Source organism: Diceros bicornis, chromosome 7 (assembly GCF_020826845.1).
Source record: "Diceros bicornis minor isolate mBicDic1 chromosome 7, mDicBic1.mat.cur, whole genome shotgun sequence".
Lineage (NCBI taxonomy): Eukaryota > Metazoa > Chordata > Mammalia > Perissodactyla > Rhinocerotidae > Diceros > Diceros bicornis.
Window position 1 is genome coordinate 11748021 of NC_080746.1, and position 24608 is coordinate 11772628.

The 24608-nt window shown below is 40.3% G+C and overlaps 2 protein-coding genes across 2 annotated transcripts; both read left to right on the top strand.

Annotated features, from left to right (window-relative positions):
• Nucleotides 1-2054: 2054 nt before the first annotated feature.
• Nucleotides 2055-3002, top strand: LOC131408311 (olfactory receptor 8B8). The gene has a single exon (XM_058544930.1). The coding sequence runs from the start codon at nt 2064-2066 to the stop codon at nt 3000-3002; it is 939 nt and encodes a 312-aa protein (XP_058400913.1). The 5' UTR covers nt 2055-2063.
• Nucleotides 3003-18596: 15594 nt separating this feature from the next.
• LOC131408313 (olfactory receptor 8B4) lies at nt 18597-19535 on the top strand. Its single transcript, XM_058544933.1, has one exon. It carries the CDS (start codon nt 18606-18608, stop codon nt 19533-19535), a length of 930 nt encoding a protein of 309 aa, XP_058400916.1. The 5' UTR covers nt 18597-18605.
• The last annotated feature ends 5073 nt before the right edge of the window (nt 19536-24608 follow it).

Below are 24608 nucleotides of genomic sequence, written 5' to 3' on the forward strand. Positions count from 1 at the left end.
TCAGTGAATCCTAAACCTGGCTAAATATCCAGATTACCAGAGAAGATTCAGAAGAGGAAGCAGATTATAAAGTCCCACTCCTGGAGATTCTGAATTATTATGTCTGGATTGGAGCACCAGGATATGTACTCTTAATAAGCATAGAATTATCTAATTAACTGGACAGCCACGTTTGTGGAACACAGGATTAGATGACTTTTAATATTGCTTTAAATCTATGAGGCCCCAAAAGTATGAATTAGCTGTCACTGAGCTCAAGCAAGACTGAAAGACTGGGACAAAGAGGGATAACTTTTGTCATGAGAGAGGGGAGTCAGGAAAAGAGCAAAGCGAACAAGACAAATGTTGGTGGGTCCAGTGGGGTAAAGGGAGATCAAGTTACAAGGCCATCGGGGTCAGTAAGAGGCTCCTGGGAGCCTGAAAGAGAGCCGAGAGGAAGGAGGACATGGGCCATCAAGAAGAATTCCAACAATTTAGCAATTTTGTGAAAAAAACTGTTCTTAACTGATAGAAATTGTTCTTTATTGCCAGTCTCAAATTCCAAGAGATGACAGGAAAGATTTGTTCCTGCCTGGACTAGATGTTGTGCAATTCCTGTGATAAACTGAAATGCAAGTGGTATGTTGAACGCCCTTCTCTGAAAGCGCACAGCGTTTTATTTCTACCTTTTCTGGATCTTATCACCTTTTTTTTGCATATCTGGTTAGGTGTGTTCTATCTTTTCTTTTCCAAGAGATCCTTAGAGCCTTGAAGACAAGGACCCTGCTTTATACATTTCATTATCTCCCACAGGGAGATATTAAACACAATTATTAAGAACACTAGATTTGGGGTTAGGTGGACCTAGATTTCATATGACTTTTGTAATTTAACATCCAGTGAATTACTTCATTTCCAAAATGGGAGTGATAAAATCCAGTTCATAGGATTTGGGGAAGAATTAAAATGAAGTATTATATGTAAAATGGTATTGGATCTTGGCATGCTGTGTCAACATGTAAGTGCCAAGACTGGAATAATGTTGGATATACATAGTAAATACTCAATAAATTATTATTATCGCACAACTACTTGCTTTTACTGAGCAGATGTTAACTGAACAAATAAATAATGTTTCTAAAAGCCCATTCATATATTATCAAGGGTATAAGAAAATATTCCTTCTTTTTAAAGTTAATTTCTAGGGCTGTAATCCCAGGGGAACCTCCGGCTTTTTACTTCTAATCAGGTCCCGAGATCTCTAAACCCAGAATAAAACTGCTCAGTCTCCTGTCACCAGCTGGCACTGATTATAGGCAAGGATGCTGTCTCCCTTCTGCAAGCCGGAAAAAAGCCTCAGGGCAAAGCCTCAATCAGCTCTCACATCATTTAGCTCAGAAAGAATTCTAAGGCAGTCCAAGCTCTGATCCTCCAAACAGGACAGGAACTAAAGGGGTCTGTGCTTAGTCCCTTCATCTATGTTAGTTAGCATCATGGCCATATATATCTGTCCAAACAATTGAGGACAAGAGTTAGATTGAAAGGTACATCACTGAAGCTCCAGGCTGAAGGAGAGTGAGTGACTGAACCCGGGCTGAACTTTTCCTAAGTTTCCTAACTCGGGTAGTAAAGGCTTTGGAAAAGACCACATCACTTTTCTGCTCTGTCCACCTTGACCACAAGGTGGACACTCCAGGCACAGTTGGGTTGATTCCAACCTCTAAGACGACTCTCCTTAGAGACTGACCCCAGTTGTGGTAAACTTGAACAGAAATTGGAGTTGGAAGGACACAATAAATGGACCAAAGTAAAGATCCGGGAGACTCAGCTCATCCTTGGGGCCCTTCTTCCCAGCAGCCCCTGCCCTCACCATGGAAGCAGGTCCATCCTCCAGATGGTGCTCCAGAGGCAGATTCACTAAGGGGCTGTGAGAAAAGACCCTCAGAAAGGCCTTTCTGCTGAAGTCTAAAATCTCTCTGTGTGGATCTAATTTACAAGAATGAGGAGGTGACTGGGAGGGCAGCAGTTGTCTCTCTCTCTCCCTCTAAGTGACCCTTTTCCCTTGTTCCTACAGAATGCCTTAAATGAGAATGGTAGCTGAGAATTCCTCCGTGACAGAGTTTATCCTTGCAGGCTTAACCAACCAGCCAGAACTCCAGAGCCCTCTCTTCTTCTTGTTTCTAGGTTTCTACATGGTCACCATGCTGGGGAACCTGGGCTTGATAACGCTGATTGGACTGAACTCTCACCTGCACACCCCCATGTACTTTTTACTCTATAACCTGTCCTTCATAGATTTATGCTATTCCACTGTTATCACACCTAAAATGCTGATGAGTTTCGTCTCAAAGAAGAATATCATCTCCTACGCAGGGTGTATGACTCAGCTCTTCTTCTTTCTTTTCTTTGTCATCTCTGAGTCCTTCATCCTGTCAGCGATGGCATATGACCGCTATGTCGCCATCTGTAACCCACTGGTGTACACAGTCACCATGTCTCCCCATGTCTGCTTACTTCTTTTTTTGGGTGTCTATGTGATGGGGTTTGCTGGGGCCATGGCCCACACAGCATGCGTGGTGAGACTGACCTTCTGTGCCAACAATCTGATTGACCACTACATGTGTGACATCCTTCCCCTTCTTGAGCGCTCTTGCAGCAGCACTTATGTAAATGAGACGGTAGTTTTTGTTGTTGTGGGCATTGACATTGGTGTGCCCACAGTTACCATCTTCATTTCTTATGCTCTCATCCTTTCCAGCATTCTCCGTATTCATTCCACTGAGGGCAGGTCCAAAGCTTTCAGGACTTGTAGCTCCCACATAATTGTAGTTTCTCTTTTCTTTGGATCAGGGGCATTCATGTACCTCAAACCATCTTCTCTTTTACCTATGAACCAGGGGAAAGTATCTTCCTTGTTCTATACAATTGTGGTACCCATGCTCAACCCATTAATCTATAGCCTGAGGAATAAGGATGTCAAAGTTGCTCTGAAGAAAACCTTGAGCAAAAAATCATTCTCCTGAGACAGGGGCGATACTTAACAAGGGGACTTTTTTCCTTCCATAGATGATTCAGGTTCCATTGGTTACATGGAGGAAATTTTAACTCTTTCTCAAACAAGTGTCTCATTCTAAATGTCCTTTAAGATGACTCTTAAAACTATAGGATACTCACATTTAGTGGACCTTAAGGATCATTTTATTCAGTTCTCTCATATTTCTGAGAATAGATAGAGGCTTCTGTACGTTGCCTGAGGTCACTCAGTTACTCAGCAGCAGAACTGTGTCTAGAATCCAGGTTCTTGATTTCTAATACTGGTTGCTTTCCATTATGGCTCACTCTCTTCCTCTCTCAGCTCTGGAAAATTTCATTTCAAATGTAAGCTGGTCTAGGATGTTAAAATCTGGTTCTGTCTGCAGAAGTTTCAGGCAACTTTTCAAAGGCTAATTTTAAATATCACATTTTTGCAAGAAGGTAGGAGGTATAGGATTTTGTTGAGATGGTCTTGGCTAAATGACCAGACAAATTCTTGAAGAATTTTGCAGAGTGTGTGTGGGAAGTGTGCTAGGACCCAGAGAGCAGCAGGCATGGTACCTCCTGAGACAGTGGTGTGGAGCTTTGGAGACTTGGACTCTAAGGGATTTGGCAATGGTGGGTGGAAGATCTCATAGAAAATGTCAAGGTTATGAAGGACAGGAGTTAAGAGTTATTTCACACACAATTATTTCCTTGTTTTCAAATAGTGCTTTTAAAACGAGAGTGGAGAAGTCTGCAGCTCTAAGTGGTCAGCTAAGGATCTGGAGACTATTTCAGAACCATAGAAAACTTTGTGTTACAAGCCAGTAATCAGGTTAGCACACACAGCAGCCAGTCAGCAGAGGAAAAGACCACTGACTGTTATGGTACTACATGGGACAGAGACTAAGTGGGGTATTCTCTGTGCCTCTCCAGACCAATTTTCTGCCACTATATACTTTACTCCAAGTTCTGGATGGCATTCCCTAATGGCTCGTGTCAATGGACTCCCTTGTCCTCTGGTTTCTGGTTGGGTTAAGCCAATGGCAGCATGGGCAGAGAAAATCAGAGGGAAGGAGGAACATGATATTGTGATATTTATTTCTCTGACTTCCTTCCAGCTGGGCTACAGTGGCAGTAACTAAGTGCCCATTTCCTACACAGTTACAGTAACTGCTCCCACCTTTGTCTCTTCATGCCAAGGATTACTAATGTCTCCCTGCTGTTGTTAGCCTGGGGAGAGCTACCATCTTTCTGTCGTTTCTCTCAACTACCCTTTTGCCTAGCCTCATGCAAATAGTTCCCTTGTTATATTTTTTCAATTACTTTGTTTCAGTGGATCATCTGTGTTCTGCTGGGACCCTGAATGACACACCTTTCAGGAAAGGACAGAAGGATTCTACAGCTTAGGTTTGTAAATCCACAACCTAATGGTATTGTGTAAAGCGAGGCAGAGTTTCCTTTTGGTTTAAAAGAAAATTATTAAGTGGTAAAGATGTTTTACAAAGCAATAAGTAAAATTCTGTGAAAGTACTTTTGATTTATGGATACATAGTTTTGCCCTTAGGATGGTACAGATCACTAAGGGAATGAGAACAGAATGAGAGAATTGTGTTTAGATGGCACAGAATACATGACCAGCATGGAATCTGGGTGACTGGGACAGCAGAGAGGAGAAGAGTAGCATAAAGACTCAGAAAGAGTAGAAACTAGGGTGTTGGAAGGTAGAATCAAATTTGAACCCTCGCTTCTATTCAGTAGCTCTGTGACCTTAAGAAGTTACTTGATGTCTCTGAGCATCAATGTTTTCATCTTTAAAAACTTTTTTTACAAGATTATAAAGAGAATTAAATGCCAAGTACCCAGTAAAATTTTTTTCCATCCCTGCTAGATCCTCCTCCTCCTAGTATCAGCACTAATTTCTTGTGTGACCTCGGGAAAATTGCTTCATCTTTCTGGGCTCACGCTTGCTTATATAAAATGATTATGCTCTACCAGATTATTTATACATTCCATTTACAACTGATATTTATTTGTGTTAGGGCCCAGGGCAAGCTATCCCAAAATATCCCACAATGGCATATTGATTATTTTGAATTAAAGTTACTTGAGAAGTAAAAAGGGCATTCCGACCCTCCTGTCTCTGCTCCCCTGAAAGCAGGATATAAATCTCCCATGTGCAAGGTGCTCTCCCTGCATCCTTATCACCAGAGCTAGGGAATTCTAGGCCAAGAAGCTTGCATAAAAAAACCTTGCTAATTTAACTACCTGTTTAAATTCCTCACTAGTTACATATCACAAACCTAAGTTTCTTTGTCCTGTCAGTTCCTCACAAATTTATTTGTTCTTTCTATAAAAGATACATAGACTGCCTGCTTTGTTCACTCTCCCAGCATTGTTCTCATGATTCTCCCATGCATACATAATTAAACTGGGTTTTTCTCCTGTTAATTTGGTCTTGTGTCAATTTTATTATTAGCCCAGCCATAAGAATACAAGAAAGGTAGAGGAGGTTTTCCCCCTCCTCGACATTTGTATACTGACTGGGTGGTACATGTTCATGGTATTTGAAATGATTACCAAAGAAAAATCACTGAAAGGAAGTATCCGTTTACTCCAGTTTTCTTGTTCTCCTGGGTCTTCTCCAGGGTGCATCACTGTTGCTTGTTAGTTGTATATTTTGAGAGTCTTTCCACGGACGGTGCCTGCACATACAGACACACAGTCTTGTCCCTGTCTTCAAAGTCTGTGAGCAGCTGATTTCAAATGTATCTACTGACGAAAACTAATTAGAAGAGGAGGGAATAAGAGGTTGTTACTGGGATGGACACATGAATAAAAGGCAGAAAAGATGGATCTAAGGGTCATGGGTAGCCAAAAAGAGGGAGACAGAAAGGCACACTGAAAATATGGGAGTGTCAGCTCTGGTTATGAAGGTATACGCCCCAAGACACAGGTCATCACAAGAATTTGGTTTTTCTAATCTCTTGCCTCCACTTCAATTTTCATCCTTGCATAAAATTCCACTGTATGAGTGTATTATATCTGATGAATAATTTTCTACTGCTGTATATTATTTTTGTTTTTCAAAATTATAAATAATGCTTGATTAACAGACTTAATACATCTTTGAGTTTCCCCCCTCATTATGATATATTTCTAGAGAGAATTACTGAATTACACAGATTCTTGAATATTATTGCCAAATTCCTTCTTGAAAGGGATACAAGCTCAAGAGAAGGTTGACATGAGGGAAGCCATATTGCAGAAAAGAAGCCCTATTGTAACTTTGAATGACCTCTGACAAACTAACCCAGCTGGATACGCACCCTCTAGGAGATCTAACTGCTCTGTTGAGTTGACCACCCCTGCTTTTGAATGTACCTCCCAGCTGCGACAAGATGATAACTTTGTTCTTTTGAGTTCCTTAGGAATGTGATGACCCCTGAACAGAGAGTTGATGCTGATAGGCATCATCAATGAAAACTGAAAGATCTGGTGTGGCACTCCCAGTGTGTAACACCCGAGGGTCAACATTTCTAACCCCTCCCCTATAACTCACCAGCCTATATAACTGCTGTAAGATTTTGTGCCCCCTTAAGATGTTTCTTTGAGATATTAGTCAGCCATCTTCCCCCTGGCTAGCAAGCTGTAATAAACTGCCCTTTCTTTTCCACCATCTTGCCTCTTGAGGATCGGCTTTTGTCTCCCAGCGAGCAGATGTGCCCTTTGTGCGGTAACAAAAGCTTATCTCAATTTACACTCTCACTAGCAGCATTAACATATTCAGATTATCTACTCTTGGCCAGATTCTGTGCTAGTAAGGGTGTCACTCATGAAAACTTACCTTTAGTTTTGACAGTGGTAGTGTTTATATTATCGTCTCCTCCTTTTATATCTTTTTTTTCTTTCTACTTCATAAACTACTTGTGGTATCTGGATGGATAAAGAGGGAGCAAAACTGAAAATGTTTTCTTCCTCCTTCTTTTTTTTCCTTATATACTCCCTGTAGCGGAGGAAAAATAATTTTCCCTCTACGCTTCCAGGTTCTTGGCTGAGACCCCCCACTGTAATAAAAGATTGATTAACAGGAGAAAAACAAAAAGAAGTTTAATAATATGCATACCTCCTGTATAGATGGGAGATACCCAGGAAAAATGAGTAACTCCCCAAAATGACCCAAGCTACCACATTAAATACCACCCAGCTAAAGACAAAACAAGATGGGGATGGGGAGCCAGTTGAGGGAGGTTATGAGGCAAAGCACAGTAAAGGAGGGTATGGTTGTTATACAGATTTATCATTTCCTTCTCTGTTGATAAGAGTTTCCAGGGATTTAGTCCCCCTACTTCCTGGGACAGAGAGGGAGACACCCTTAGGAATGGAGATTTCCCTTATAAATGTCAATTTCCCACACAAAAGGACAACTTCTACTCAGTTTTCAGAGCTTCTCCTCTCTGCCGTTTCTTAAAAATAATCAGTTCAAGATAATCCTTATGCCAAAGAGACATATTTTGGGGTGGCAAATTCTGCTCCCCTTCATCCCTTATTTCTTAAATGGCTTTTTCTTAGCTTGATCACATTTCTGGTAATCTTTTTGATCCAAGGAAGGGAAGATACTCTGGATCCTTTACCTTTGTGATAATCTACTGAGAGGTGTTTTTCCAGAATACCTTTCTCCCATGGCTCTGTTAGTTTCAATGCCCCTGCTCTGTGTTCTTACAGCACACTGCACTTAACCTAGTAAGTGCTGGTCAAAGTGGAGGGCCACTGCCTGTTCACTTTTCCATATCCAACCCACCACAAATTAAACTGTAAGTTTTGTGTGAGCTGAGTCCCTGGTGCCCGTTTTGATATATTCCACACACCTTGCACACTGCCTGGCACATGTGGAGTGGGAGTTTAACAAATATTTATTGGATGTAAGAACGGAGTGTCTAGCAGTTTTAGTAGCCGATTTACTAAAGGAGCGGCTTTCCTGTTCTCATTCTTCTGGCCACTCGTTCTCCTCTTCTAGCACGTAGACAGACATATGTTTGATGTCTAATATCCCATCACCTTGATGCCCTGATTATATTCTTCCTGTGTTAACTCATGATCCCCAACTTCAGGCACATGCCACTTAGTGGCTGTAGCAAAAACCAGACTCTTAGATTCGTAAACCTCAACTTTCCACTCCTTTTTATCGTCAAATGTATAGTATTATGTAAAAGGGTTAACTTAAGCAAACTCTAAATCACTATCCAGTTGAACACTGGCTCTGAAGGAAATTTTATAAAATACCAACAATTGTGCATTCGTTTTGTACTCCCCATTTTAACTCATATCCCGGAGACAACACACTGAAGAAAATTTTGCACAATGAAAAAATGAACCATTCACTTATGAAGCTCCCATTTTCCTCAGAGTAAGTCTGAATGATTGTGCTCAAAAGATAAATACACTTAGAAAAAAGTCATCAAGACCATAGCCTGATTATTCTTCGCTGACTTTTCAGGGCACAGTCCTGCTTTCTCAGAGCAAACCTTCTGTTTCCTTTACTATCACAAATGAATATATTCTATATCCTGTCAGAATTGCTTCTGGGGACATGTGGTAATACAGGGTTTTTGGAACTTTGCAAGTTCCTTAGTGATTTTATTGGGAAAGACTACCACTTTTCCCTTTGTAATTAAAAGTAAGTTGTGGGGAGATATTTTGAGACTATGAAATGTCTTGTTCCTTTTCAATTTTTCACATACTAGTTTTAGCATCCATTGATGATTCTTACCTGAATCAATTATTACTCTGATGGTTGAAAAATGGAGATTTTCATTATTTGTTAGTTGGCATTCTGTCAGAAAGAACCTTTTCTTTTTCTGTATTTATTATTTATTTATCCATTCATTTATTCATTTATATCATTTTGGACTCATGCATTCTAATTTTATCTAATGGGTTATGAGTCATTATTGTCATTATTTACTTTGATGCTCAATTTGTCCCTGGTTTGTCCAGTGGGAGCCTCTTCACACTGGTTCCTATGGCCTTTTAATAGATCTCCATTAGATTTTGAGCACTTTATTACTTTCCGGCAAAACAATATGTTTCAGGCTCATTCTGTCCTTTCCCTGCCCCAGCACTGGTTCTATTTACAGAAGCACAGTATTTAAAACCAAGATATGAATACTAGGTGATCTGTTTTAATGTAATTCTGCAAGCAGGTATTTAATGGGAGAATATTCACGATTGTAAAAAACTCATACATCTGTTGAGGATACATGTTTGTGTTTAAGTGATAGACTTGCTCTCTGTGAATGGGCCACTGCTCTGTGTCCCCAAGTCGGTGATTCCCAAGTGTCATCTGTGGTCCCCTTCTCACCACTTTTTACCTGCTCACATGATAGTTTCCTCAGGTTCACGTGAGACCACATGAAAGGAAGAATTAGGCTTGGAGTGGGAGGAAAAAAAGCCCTGAGACTCTTGTCATACAATGTGGTTATAGATGCCATTCAGTCTGGCCTCCTTAAACATATAACTTCTTATCCCATTTGCTTCCTTCATTCATGTTGTATCTCGCAGTGACCACCCTCTCCTTTTATTCTAACTTTCCAGACTACCATGATTTGAGAATAAAGGTGGACAAGAGTTTCACATTCAAGGGACTCACATTCTTCAAACCCTAATAATAAGTTTTGAAACTTTATGTCCTGTGAACTTTACATACAAGTTCTCATTTAATCATCTCTACAACTGTATGTGATAATTATCCCTGCTTTATAGATGAGTAAACTGAGGTTTAAAGAACTTAAGGAACTTGCCTAAGATTGTACAGATAGTAAGTGGTGCAGTAACGAAATGAATTTGGACTGTCTGACTCTAGAGCCCAAACCCTTAACACTCACTGTCTTCCAGAGGCTCAGCTTGGGTGTGTAACAAATAGCACATGTGATGCACATATATTCACTTTGTGCAACGTCCAACAGTCATATTGGAACCCTCTGGGCTTTCTCAAGTTTTACAAAGATCTGCCTTTGAGCTGAACAAGACCATACGTTCACTCTCATGTGAAAACAATTTGCCAAAAACGTATGTCAAGGGAAAGACACCAAAGATTTTTCTCCTTATTTAATGCACTAAGCTAATAGGGTCAGTAATATAAACATATCTGAGACCTGCTGAACTACCGTAACATGGATTGTGCAGTAATATACTTAGAAAATGTTTATTTGAGGTTATATTCCCAACCTCAGCCTGGCGAGCTAACACATGCAGAGAATTTAATGGCTGGCAGATACAGAAGGTACTAAATAAGTGTTGAATGAATCCCTAGTGAGACCTTAAAATATTAAACTATGCAGTGCTTTGTTTTTAATTTAATTTTTAAAATGACTGTTCTTAAATTTGCAAAAGCAATGCTCGAGTTTTGTAGGAATATGTAAAAGTAGAGCTAAGCAAAAGATTTACTGAAAAAATCCACAATCCTGTCACCTAGAGATAACTACCCTTAGGATTTTGGTGTATATTCTTTCAGAATATTTTTCTGTGTTTGTAGTTGTGATGGCTTAGACCATTTTGCAAAAACTATATGTATACACACACACACACACACAGATGTACAATTTCGTAACTTTATTTTTCGTTCTGTAACACGTAAACAACTTATGTGATTAAATATATATCAAAATCAAGATTTTTACTGACTACACTCTGGGTGTTTAAAGCTGTAAGGCAGTGGAATGATGCAACATGTTTCTGTTCGCTGCGTGGAAAGATAGCATTGTTTTCCCTTCTTTTCAAAGAGCTTTTCAATAGTGATACGTTCATCTGACGATCTTAAATTTCTTTTCTAAATTCTAAGAGTAGCTTTCTTTTTGATTTACTCTTAATGTCAAATTCTGCATATCCCTCCCACTATCTTAGTTTACGTTTCCTGGTCTCCAGCGCCATCCTTCTCCTTCATCCTTTACCAAAAGTCAAAAGGCAAGTCTGGAGATTCTAGCCTCACTTATACTTCGCACTTCGCTTTTCCTAGCGAGGGAGAAGCCTTTATGTCCCAAGCAGGTAAATAAAGAATGACCCTTTCTCTTCCCTCTTGTCCTCCCCACTCCAACCCAAAGGAAAGGACAGTTTATAGGACTGATGAGAAATTGGGAGAATGAACATATAATGTGGCTCAGTGTGGCCCAGCCCCCTTCTTACAGCCTCTCTCCCCATTTCTAGTTAGGAGAGGCACATTCTCAGGAGCCCCGCTCATCTCTTCCATTTGCAACCCTTCTTCTTTATAGAGCAGACCAACTGTTGTCCCGCTCAGTGTAGACCTGGATTCATTAATTTACTCTGTGGTGTGCAATGAGGGAATTACAAAGTCCTAATGTAGATGTTCATCCAACCTGGGTCTTTCGATCAACTTTATCAGTAATAAAGCTGGCATTTTTTGTCCTGACTTCTGACTTCTGTGTCTAATCTCTTAATTGATTTTGAACTCAAAAAGGGAAGAAGGATATGATTTATCATCATTAACCCTTTCCTACTATCTCCCACCCCTCCCTGCCGTGTATACAATGATTCAAGTCTCAATATCATTTGCCATTCCCCAAATTTGCAGTGCTTTTTTCCCTTATGACCTTTTGTATTTCCTCTTGTGATTCCCTTTGCTCAGAAAGTCCTCCTGATTTTCTCTGCTGGTAACCTTCTACTTATCATTCAAGACTAATAGCAATGCATTTCTAAAACCGTATCACAAAACAGATTGTGTATTTCCATAGTAACAATGTAATAATTGAGACTGTTTCTGAATAAAGATCTAGCATAAAATAACCTGTTAAAAATCAAAGATATACTTTCTATAACACCCTATGATAATTTTTTAAAAGTAAAATTATTTCCCAAGTTTTACAAAGTGTGCAAAAAGCTATTCCATGTATTGATTTTATAAGGAGTCTCAAAGACAATGAAGTGAATATAGAGTCCATGAAAAACAGAACCCTATCATAACATTGACCAATTTAAACACACTAGCTATTTAATCATCAATAAAAATAATTATTGTGCCATTAGCTTCCTTAGATGTTAAACATAATCTCTTTTATTATTATTTTTTTTGCTATGGGGCACATTCCATTAAAAAAGCTGGCCAGGCCCCGTGGCTTAGCAGTTAGGTGCACGCGCTCCCCTGCTGGTGGCCCGGGTTTGGATCCCGGGCGCGCACCAACGCACCGCTTCTCCGGCCATGCTGAGGCCGCATCCCACACACAGCAACTAGAAGGATGTGCGACTATGACATACAACTATCTACTGGGGCTTTGGGGAGAAAAAGGAGGAGGACTGGCAATAGATGCTAGCTCAGAGCCGGTTTCCTCAGCAAAAAGAGGAGGATTAGCACGGATGTTAGCTCAGGGCTGATCTTCATCACAAAAAAATAAAAATAAATAAAAAGCTGGCCAGATAATTCATTGAATGTATTTCTGTTTAGCCAGCGAAGAAGTTTATTTTTATAAAAGATTATTAGAAAAAAAGAAAGAATTGAAGGTTTAAAAACTTTATGAAGAATAATCTTTGGAACCAGGAATGTTTGTTCATTTTGTCCTCCAAACCATGTCCAAACAACATTTCCATGGAAGAGAAAAATCATTCAAAATAGAACATACTTTTGGGGAGAGTTTGTTACACCCCTTTAAGCAGGTGGTTTTGGCGGGTGTGTCTGCCTTCACCACGGAGATACGAGAAAGATGCCCCATGGCCTGGAATGCTTTTTCTGTCTTCACTTCCTTCCCACAGACCCCTTAATCTCCAGTCCCTATTATACCAGGCAGGGTTCTTGAATGCAAACAGCAGAAGTTGATTCTGGTTAACTCTGGCAATAAAGGGAGTTAAGTAGGGCCAGCCCCAGTGGCCTAGCAGTTAAGTTCAGTGCACTCCACTTCGGAGGCCAGGGTTTGGTTCCTGGGGGCGGACCAACACTGCTCGTCTATCAGTGGCCATGCTGTGATGGTGTCCCACATACAAAATCGAGGAACTGATTTTGGCAACTGATGTTAGCTCAGGATGAATCTTCCTCAGCAAAAAGAGGAAGACCGGCAACAGATGTTAGCTCAGGTCGAATCTTCCTCAGCAAAAAAAAAAAACAAAAGTGGGGGAGTTAACTGGCAAGAAATGGGGTAGTTCACAGACTCTTAGAGTGGGCTGGGGAACCAGCATTTGGAGTTTGGAGCCAGGCATGATCTAGGGGAAGCCAGGAGGTGGAATCACAGCCAAGTTACACCACAGAACCACCTGGTTAGGCTGTGCTGGTTGCTCCTGCGGGCACCACCAAAACCCAACATCTTGTTTCTTTGTGTCACTTGCCTAGGCTCAGAGTCCTGCATGGGGATCTGACTGGCTGAGTTCAGGTCTTATGTTCTTCGGGGAGATTTCAAAGGAGGCCAACTCCTGGCTCTAACCAAGGCTTGCAGAACGGCAGATTCCCAAACATGAAAGGAATGCCAATGATGCACAGCCACACAAAAACTTTTTTTTTTAATCACTAATATTTTTATCACTATTTACTTTTTCAGTTTTAAACCTGAATTTTATTTCCTCAGGGAGGCCTTCCCTGACCTTGCACGCTCAGTAGGATCTCCGGTTTAATGGTTTCCTAGCACCCCATAACTTCTCTCTGGCAAAATCACTGTATTTCTAATTAGTTATGTGTAAGTATCTGTCTATTCTAGGTTTCTCCATCTAGATTACATATATGAGAGGGCAGGGGCTGTGTCTGTTTTGATTGTTGCTTTATTCTTAGAGCAAAGCACAGGGCCTAGAATGTGGTAAATGCTCTCTAAATATCTGTTGGGCCCCCTCTATTTGTGGATTTTTCGATCTGTTGGGCCCCCTCTATTTGTACATTTTTCAATTATATTTCTAACTCGTAGTCTCTCCCCTTCTCTTCAGCTGATGCTGACTTCTAGATAATTTCTTTAGATGTACCCTCTAGGTTAACTGTTTTCTCTTTATCTGTGTATAACAGGCTGGAAATAGTTCTCAATTTCAACTACCATGTTTTTATTTCTAAAAGTTCTATTTGATTCTTTTAAAAATCTACCTTGTCAATTTTGATGGCTCTTTTATGATACTTTCCATTTGCTCTTTTATTTCTTTGATCCGTCCCTGATAAGGTTAATAATTTTGCATGTCAGGTTCTGTAGCTTATGGTTTTTCATTCATGGTGATTCTCATTCCTGGTGGCTTATTTTATGTTTGTTTAGTGATTTTCATTAAGAGCTCATGATCCTTGGATATTTATCTGGGGAAATTCTGTGGTATCTGTATTTAAATTGGTATTCTCCAGAGAAGAATTCTCTTTTTTTTTTTTTTTTTGGTTTATATGTAATATGAATTTTTTGCCTGAAACAGAGGGGTGTTCAGAAATTTTCAGGGGATATTTTATCTCTTTTTCTGCCCTTCAAGAGCCATGGTCCCTTCCTATGTGAGCTTTTTTCTTGCTCTAAATTTAGCCACAGAAGATGCTTATTTTGGAAGATCCAGTATTACGAGTCAATAATGGTTCCAAACTTCCAACCTGCTTGAGTCCCAAGCTTTATCCTTTATGGCCTACATAGGCAACCCAAATAAACCCAACTCTGGGCCACAGGGGATCCTGAGGTCTAGCAGTTGTGCATCCCTCTGGATTATTACTTTCTTATCTTTTCTCTTTTGTTCTCACAGGAATTCATGTAGTTTCTGCCATCTCAAATATTAACAAATAGATTATTTTTACATTTTATCAGAATTTTTAGTTTTGTTCTATCAGGAGATATTTTTCTGAATATAAATTTTGCAAGATTGCTGGAAATAGCTGGCCCTAGTAAAGACTTATTGAATGATGAATAAATAAGTTGACTTCTACTCTAATGAACAGAGATAATTATTTCTCACTCTTCCATTGCTGGGCCATTCCCACACATCTGCTAACATATTATTCAAGAGGGAGAAATGCAGTGAATAAAAAGTTATCTGTACTAAAAAGAAATACCTATTTTATTCCTAAAAATAAACACCAAAAACATCTCCTAAACATGGAACTGGAAGGATATTTTCTGAGAATTAAGGGGAAACTGGACCAAGTAATTCAGACCTGTACTAGAAATTCCCCTGGCCATTTCCCTTGAGTATTTTTCCTGATGTCCACTCACTAGCATGCAGGCCATGAGGACTTCTGCTTCCCTTCAACACTGGATAAATGACCACAGATTTGCTGCCATGCGGTGTATCTTGAGAAAGCCCAGAGGGTTCCAATATGACTGTTCTGAAGGCTAGGGGATGACAAAAGAGAAATAACAGTGGGGGGAGAGAGAGAGGTGAAAGCTGTATCCTTTTATGACTGATATTTGGAAATCACATAGCATCACTTCTGCCTTACTCTATCAGTTGGAGAAATCCCAAGTCCCTGCCTGGATGCAAGGGTAGGAACATAGACCCCATTTCTTTACTGGAGGAGTGTTAGTCCCATTGTACCAAGAGCATGTGGGATGTAAGATATGTGTGTGTGCGCGTGTGTGTGTATGTGCTGGTCGAGCCATCTTTGGAAAAAAGTAATCTGCCTCACACGTGCACACTGTATAGTTGTTATAAACACAATATTACATTAGAAAACATCCAGCATAATGCCAGGCACTCTGTAGTTGCTCCATACACATTAATTCTTTTTCCTCTTAATTTCCTCCCTTTATATAAGAAAAAAAGGGGGTTTTATTTTAAGAGACACAAGATGGATGAGAAATAAAAACAATGGGTTTTTTTGCACGTGCTACCATACTGAGTTGTTAGGTCAGTAAATCTTCACTTCACAAATGAGGGAATTGTGGCTCAAAGATGTTTAGTAATTTTAATGTTAAAGTAGTTTGGCAGGGTGATTTATGAAATTATTAATTTCGTTTTGTCCTCCATTTATGTTTTAAGTAAACTTTTAATTTGAGTATAACGTAAGGATTTACCTCAATGAATTTTTATAAACTGAACACATCCATATAAGCAGCACTCCTATCAGAAACAGAACACTGTCAGCAACCCTGAAGCATCCTTCAGATCCCTTTCCAGTCACTAGTCCCTGACTTCCCAACCATGAATAACTGCTATCTGACTTCTAACACCAAAGATTTGTTTCCTTCTTTTGAACTTCATATAAATGGAATCATAAAGTATGCACTTTTTTGTGCTGGGCTTCTTTTGCTCCATAATAGGCTTGTGACATTTATCTATGTTATTAACGTTCATGACTATATGGAATTCTATTTTATTAATATCCCACAATTTATTATCCAGTCTATAGCTGATTGACATGTTGGTGGCTTTTGGCTATTATTTATAATGGTGCCATGAATCTTCTTGCCATGTTTTTAGGTAAATATGTATACTTATTTTTATTGGGTATACACCTATGAGTAGAATTGCTGGGTCAAAATGTATGTATATGTCCAAGTTTCTTAAATATTACTAATCAATTTACTGTACCATATACAGTGATATACAACAATGTTGTACCATTGTACCACTGGTTACAATGTACAATTGTACCAATGTTTACTCCTTGCACCTATGTAATTCCTCTCCTATTCCCCTTCCACCTATTTTAGGCAGGTAGCTAGAGTTTGCATTTATTTGCTTTAGGATTTTGGGCTAGGTATAAGTCAGAAACCTCTTGCAATTAACGACCTTCTCATTCTTGAAGCCTAAATCTACTGAAGACAGTATTGGTTGGTAAGGAAGAGTAGGTTCAGTTAAGGAGAACCTGAGGGCAAGGAGGTTGAAAGACAGAGAGAGTCTCTTAGTCAGAAAGGGGGATGGAAGTCAGTGGGTCTAGGAGACAGCAGAAGCCAGAGGCCTGAATAGTTGCTTATGCTCTTTTTAGTTGGGTGACCATATAATTTCTTACCCAAATCCAGACACTTTTGAGAGTGAGAGGATGTGCTATTAATAATTATACAGGGATAATGGATGTAAATTAGGACTGTCCCAGGCAAACTGGCATTATTTTAGGCAGCCTCAGTGTAAACTTACAAATGCAGCTCCTCATATGTCTTTGAATGCTTCTTAGAATATTCATGTAGTAGATCATATGGAGAGCATCTTTGTCATCTGGAGAATGACAAGACTAAAACTTTAGGTACATCTCCTGTTATACCTTAAGCCTGCATACATCTATAGTGTAACTTCATGTAGGTGTGTGTGTGCTTCCTTTCATATTGTTGTGACATTTTAATCCCCTCACATTAAAGGCTTATCTGTGGCCCTTAGTAGAGCTGAGAGTAGGTGATGTTCATGCTGGTTATGGCGTGGTGTCTCCACTGTTCTGAGTAGCTCATGGTGCTAGAAACATTTTGTCTGCGGTGCTCACCATCTGATCTGTTTTCTTCTTTTTTTTGGTCCTATTCTTAAAACTCCCTTTGAAAATTTGGAAGTGGTGGCTAAAATAAGTTTGGGACCATTCTCCCTGAAAATCAAGAGTTAAGTGCCAAGAGTTAATGAAGGAGAAGAAAAATGAGTCCCCAAACTCAGCACTGAATGACACGCAATACCTGGATTTAAGGGAGTTTGAGTAGAATATCTGAGTCCCAAGATGCTACGTAAACAGCATAATCCAGGCTGTAAACAAAGACAGTGAAATGTCTTCCCTATAGGGACAAAACTCTGAGAAATTCCCAGGGGAAATTGTGTCTAATCAGGTCCCTGAACTAGCACAAAGTTCTCTATGATATGCCTGCTGAGTTTCTGGTGAAAATGAGGGCTGCTATTTTTTCTCCTGAAGTTGATATAGACCATCTGGGAAAATCCACAAACAGAAATCTCGGTCTATTCCTAGAGCACCTTGAGACCAGGGTCTGTAAAGCTCTGAGTCTCAGCACCAAGAGAATCAGAAGAGTTAACAGTCGAAGCTGTCTGCTTTATGCACTAACACCACTTTTTCCTTTGGGCAAATGGAAAAACAGATTGCATAAGGCCCAGCGCTGAGTGGGGCCAGGGAGAAGGAGGGTGAATGTCTGAATCCCATCTTTCCTGATGGTTTTCTTTTGAACTTATAACCAGGGGATCTGGGATGTATTGATCCCTTTCCTGCTCTTAACACTGACTCTGACGTGAAATGTTGTGAAGGGGCTTAGAGGAGGAAGGTAGGATGTGCAGAGACAGTAGGGGACACTCTTGGCTTTCTCTCCAGGGCAGGACCCTAATATCTGGTTGGGAGAGGGAAGCAGAGAATGGGTGGAGACAATGGGGGACACGAGAGCTCCTGTCTCTCAGAGCCTGAGGTAGTGGGCTCTGGTTATGCTCCTGGCCCTTGGGGTGTCTTTCTGAGAGTCCCTGGGCAGCCAATTCAGGTGTTCCATCTCCTCATCTCTCTAGTGGGGACAGAATTCTTGCTGCCCATGCTAACAGACTCGAGCTTGGATTCATGATCAGCCCAGGGGAGCTGAGATACAGCCACAGACACATTGTCAATAGCTTGGGAGGGAACACAGATGAGAGAAGAAAGGCAAAAGGGACGGTGTCCAGGCACTGGCTTATCCTCTATAGCCTTATTCCATCAGCCATGCTTGTGTCTATCATCAATCTATGTATTTTGCCCCTTGTTTCCACAGACATCTCTGCAGAAGAGAATGACTCTGAGAAACAGCTCCTCAGTGACTGAGTTTATCCTTGTGGGATTACCAGAACAATCAGAACTCCAGCTCCCCCTTTTCCTCTTGTTCTTAGGGAGCTATGTGTTTACCGTGGTGGGCAACTTGGGCTTGATCACCTTAATTGGGCTGAATTCCAGCCTTCACACTCCAATGTACTTTTTCCTCTTCAACTTGTCTTTTATAGATCTCTGTTATTCCTGTGTGTTTACCCCCAAAATGCTGAATGATTTTGTGTCAGAAAATATCATTTCCTATACGGGATGCATGACTCAACTATTTTTCTTCTGTTTCTTTGTCAATTCTGAGTGCTATGTGTTAGTATCAATGGCCTATGATCGCCATATAGCTATCTGCAACCCTCTGCTGTACACAGTCACCATGTCCCCTCAGGTCTGCTCTCTGCTGATGTTTGGTTCATATGTGATAGGCTTTGCTGGGGCCATAGCTCACACTGGAAACATGCTGAGACTGACCTTCTGTGATTCCAACATCATTGACCATTATCTGTGTGAAGTTCTCCCTCTCCTGCAGCTCTCCTGCACCAGCACCCATGTCAACGAGCTGGTGTTTTTTATTGTTGTTGGAGTGGTCATCACAATATCCAGTACCAGCATCTTCATTTCTTATGCTTTGATTCTCTCCAGTATCCTCCGCATTCCTTCTGCTGAGGGCAGGTCCAAAGCCTTTAGCACATGTGGCTCCCACATAGTTGCTGTTGCTCTGTTTTTTGGGTCAGGGGCATTCACCTATTTAACAATGTCTTTTCCTGGATCTATGGACCAGGGTAAATTTGCCTCAGTCTTCTACACCAACGTGGTTCCCATGCTTAACCCTTTGATCTACAGTCTGAGGAATAAGCATGTTAAACTTGCCCTGGGTAAAACCCTGAAGAGAGTGCTCTTCTGATGGTTCTATTTGTATCAATTAATTCCTGGAAAGCATCATACTCAAGTACTTTTTTATGTATAGGTAGAGGAATTTTAATCTTTTGTCTTTAGTAAGGTCTTCTTTCTACTTTAAAAAATTGGAAATCTCTTCCCTATACTCTTATGAGGATTATACTATTCTGTACTACTTAAATTGGTTCACTCCAGGCAATTTAAGAACGATTAAGTTCCTATCATTTACTACTCTATACTAGGCCCAAGAGATGACTAAGATGACGCTCCATGACTTCCTCTCATTTCAAGATAAATGGTTTGTCCAAGCAACATTTCTAGCTGTGAGATGGGGCAGGTGGTAGAATGAAAGTCTAGAAGAGTGAAATTATTTTTTCTTCAGTTATGGGAGCAGCCTTACCAAAGACCAAAGGTAGATACCTTGGTGCCATAGGTAAGATAGTCTCCCAATGCCTAGAGTATTTGCTTGGCTGGGAAGATCATAAATCATCTCTTTCATGTACTTACAACTAGACACAAGAGAAGGCCTCATCCAGGAGTTCTTTACGTGGCATGAAATGTAGAGATAAATCAAAACTAAACTCTTTCATTTCAAAGTTTCAAAACTCTTAGGCCTCAGAAGGTAACCATGGGGTAGGTAGTCTTGTAATTGGGTCAGTTTCTTGGGCTCTGGGTGCTAAGGCTGAAAGCAAAAGAAGAACAAAGGAGAAATTCTACGGATTTACATGATTACATTAACTGCCACCTATATGCTGCCCTGGATATAGTGTGCACATTATGGGGCATTTAGGAAAGTTCTTTTATTCTTTAAAGAAGATTTAGATTTTACTCTCTCTAAGAATGTGTGTGTGTGTGTGTGTGTGTGTGTGTGTGTGTGTGTACGTATGTGTATTACAGTTAACTATTAAAGAATTAGGAAGAAAGATGAGTCATATTACATTTTCCACTTGCAGGGAGACTTGGAAGGGATCCAGATTTTGAGAGACAAAGCCCACTGTTAGAAGATTCTGCTATTCTATATTGAACAGCTCAGATTTTATAAACTGTTCTGAGTGTAGGCAGGAAGGTAAACCTAGGGCGAGATCAGCCCATGTGGCAAGATGGGAGGATGGAGACTCATAGTGGTCAGAAGAATGAGAACTCGCTGAGTACAGACTAGAACTTGGGGTGACCTTGAGGAGACTTTCTGTGAAGAGTATTTAGTACTTTTCTTCTGGATATGGGGAGAGTCATATAAAGTACTGAGTCTGTATATTTTTCTATGCTTATATTTCTTTAACTCTTTCACAAAATTGGATAGTTGCACGGCGTGTGTTGGTAAGAGAAACAAGGCAGCAAAGAGAATTACGGCCTTCCTCACATTTACTTCTCTGCTGACACTCGTGTGGGAGAAGCAGCAGCATACTGAGAAGAAGGTAGTTCACATGTTCCAGGTCATGGCCAGAAGCAAGAGATGGAGCTGAGAGCAGCATGGAGAAGCGTCTGCAGCATGCATGAACTGACTAAGGAGGAGACGTGAGATAAACCTTATTTTCTCCAAATATGCTAAAGGGAGATCTCTGAAGAGGGTGGAAAAATCTGATACTTGGGTTATGCTTAGATTATGATAATAATGATACCTAACATTTACTGAGCATATACTATATGTCTGGGCACTGTTCACAGTGCCTTACATATGTTAACTCACTTATTGGAATTGTGTTAATGCCATACTGAACCACAGCTAGTCAGTTCTCTGGGTCTAATTGAACCCTACCCTCCAGAGGGCTGTCTGTGTCTAGGCATGAGGGGATGTTGGGATATTAGGAAAGAGTCAAGAATGAGGAAGAAGAAGAATAAATATACTTTGATACAGATAAAGAAAGAAACAATTACCATTGGTATAAATGAGTAGGAGCAAGGACTAAAGCAGAACCACAAGGATATGAATGCAAAGGAATAATTATGAAATAAATGCATTAAAGCCCAAGAATAACTTCCCTTACATTCATTACATATCAGTACTGGGGTAAAAAGATGTGAAAACGTAAGTTTGACTTAATGAGACACTGGCTTGGATCTTTTGGAAAACAGTGCCTTTGTCACTAAAGATCTAAAATGATAAAAACAGGTTCTTACAAGAGTCAGATAAGAGCTATTTATTGCTCCCACAGAAAAGACAACGTTTTATAAATTCTGAAGACCTTCACCTCTCTCACAAACCAAGGACAGGTCATCTCACATATGCTTTTAGGTTGGTGTTGAGAAATTGTTGGCTCTCAGTGGTCAGGTTTGGGGGCTTCTGCTTTACAGTAACTGAGAAACAATATGGTACTCTGTGTCAAATGTCCTAAAGTGAATCCCTCTGCCATAATACTAAAATTCTGTCACCTCTTGACATCATGACATTTGGATTTTCAGCAAAGAAATTTTTTTTCTTGAAGAAGCCTTAGTAGGGGCCGGCCCTGTGGCTTAGCGGTTAAGTGCGCACGCTCCACTACTGGCGGCCCGGGTTCGGATCCCGGGAGCGCACCGACGCACCGCTTCTCCGGCCATGCTGAGGCCGCATCCCATATACAACAACAAGAAGGATGTGCAACTATGACATACAACTATCTACGGGGGCTTGCGGGCAGGGGAGGAGGAGGATTGGCAACAGATGTTAGCTCAGAGCTGGTCCTCCTCAGCAAAAAGAGGAGGATTAGCATGGATGTTAGCTCAGGGCTGATCTTCCTCACAAAAAAAAAAACAACAAGCATTAGTAAAGTTAATTTCCTCTGGGTTCAGTCCTTGGTCTATTTCTCTTCTAGACTCTTCCTGAGGCATCTCTCCAGCTCCCATGGCTTCAACAACTACATATTTGATGGTGACTCCTAAATCCAAAACTCTGATATTGATCTAGGATTATAATCTATAATCAGTTATAAATTAGAAATATAAAAGTATTATCAAAATTGATGTCCAAATTAAATTATGTAACAATTAATTGGTTACATAGCTTTGGAGAATAAGGAAGAATAAACTGTTCTTGGAATCTATGTCTTCTACATTCTATACAGGTACGAGAGCACAGAGATAAGTGATAGACACCAAGTAGTAGCAGTAAGTCCAAGAAGAACTTTTGGTGGAGCTTGGGAGGGACAGGCCAGGTGCTTTCTTATACTCTATGGGGCAGATGAGAGGATGTGTGTGACTAAGGCTCACTGCTGGCCTTCAGCCCATGTGTTAGATACAGAAACATATTGCCCTTTCTTCCCTCACACTTCCATAAATGCAATCTATCATTTACAATTGCTTCAGCTGTTAGTGACATAAGTCTGACTGCAGCGGCTTAAACATATGAGGGTTTGTTTTTCTCTAATATACAAGGCATTGAGAGGTAGGCAGTCCAGAGCTGATATGACAATATGAGTAATCAAGGACTCTGTCTCTCTTTCTTCTCTTCTTAGTAGTGAATTCATTCTCATGGATGTATCATGGTTTCCATATGGCTGCTAGAGCTCCTATGGTTTTGCCCACATTCCAGGCAACAGGAAGACAAAAGAGTGAAGGAAAGCAAAGGGTGCTTTACCTATTCAATGAGTGACTTACACTGACACGTCATTAGCCACCCCTACCTGTAAGGGAGATTGGGAAACTTAGCATTTAACTTCAGAACACTGCCATTCTGGAAAAAAAATAGGATTTTATTACTAATTAAGAAAGGAAAAACGGCTATTGGGTAGATAATAAACAATCTCTGCCAAAGGGTAGAACTGGTTGCATTTGTCAGAAGGGAGCAGTTCAGAAGTAAGTACTTTCCACCCCTATCCTTGCTTCATTACTTGGTCCACTCTATGAGAGGAGATAGATTAATTCAACAGCTAAGATTGAAAAAGACTGACAAGTTGGTGGTTGATGGAACTGGGCCCAGTGTCTCCCCATCACTCACCCGTTGGTACTAAAGTAAGCCAAAATCTTGGTAAAGACAAGCCAGATCTGCTACTTCATTTCCAACTTCTCCTCCTGTCCCCTATTGGGCGAAATTAGGGTCTAGGTTTTGGGAGGGAGGTTTGAGTCTTGACATATTTCTCTCTTCAGCTTTGCTATAATTAAAGATGTAACAGCATTTTGATCCTCTTTTGGCTCCTTGTACTTGTTCTCACTAGTTAGATCTCATAGGAGGAAGAGAGTGAGTGACTAATATTACTAAATCTCCCACATCATGGTTATCTTTGCACTTTTTAGCATAAGAGACTTCTGGTAACGGAAGCGCTCATTTTCTTACACTTTGAGATGCTCCCCCTTGATCTGTAATGGGTTATAGGAAATTGTAGAGGAGAAAAAAATATTTTTCCTCTATTCATCTTAGGTTTGTTGACTGGGCACTAAGAATTAGAATGACAAAAGGCAGATTAACAAGAGAAAACAAATAGAAGTTTATTAACGTGTACATTGCGCACACACATGGGAGTACTCAGTGACAAGTAACTCAAAGGAGTGGTTAGAACTTGGGCTTAGATAGTATCTTAAGGAACAATAAATTTGTAGAGAAGTAACAAGACAAAGGAACGGGGCTTTGAGCTTCTAGGGGTGGCAAATTGTGGGAAGGTAAATATATGGGAGAAACTAATGGAAGATAACGGCTAGTTAGTTTGTAGGTTTGTAGGTTCCGCTGGTGCTATCTTTGGGCTGAGGTCTAGAATTGTCTCCAGTGATTAACTTCTGTCCTTCTTGGTAGTAACGGGACGGGGGACACTTTTACAAATTTATGTCCTGCTTTTAGGTAAGTAGGGGGAGGGCAGAGAGCTTTTTTTATATCTACTTTTTTCAATAGCCTTCAGCTCAAAATAATCCTTCTACCAAAGTGGCATATTTCGGGGTAGCATTTTCTGGTATGGTAACACCAAGAACAACATTACTGAGAATACACAAAATGCAACTCAAATAGGGCCATGGCCAGAAGGACTCATTGAGAGCTAATAGAGAAATTTGAAAAGAAAAATTAGGCTAGGGAATCCACAATATCATTTATAAGACTTGCTTATCCTTTAAGATTTGACCAGCCATCTATGGCTTCATTCACTCAACTCGTACATTCCAGGGGAGGAGTTCAAGATTT

Coding starts and splice junctions, on each gene's coding strand:
- LOC131408313 (XM_058544933.1), top strand. CDS start 18,606: ATGACTCTGAGAAACAGCTCCTCAGTGACTGAGTTTATCCTTGTGGGA.
- LOC131408311 (XM_058544930.1), top strand. CDS start 2,064: ATGAGAATGGTAGCTGAGAATTCCTCCGTGACAGAGTTTATCCTTGCA.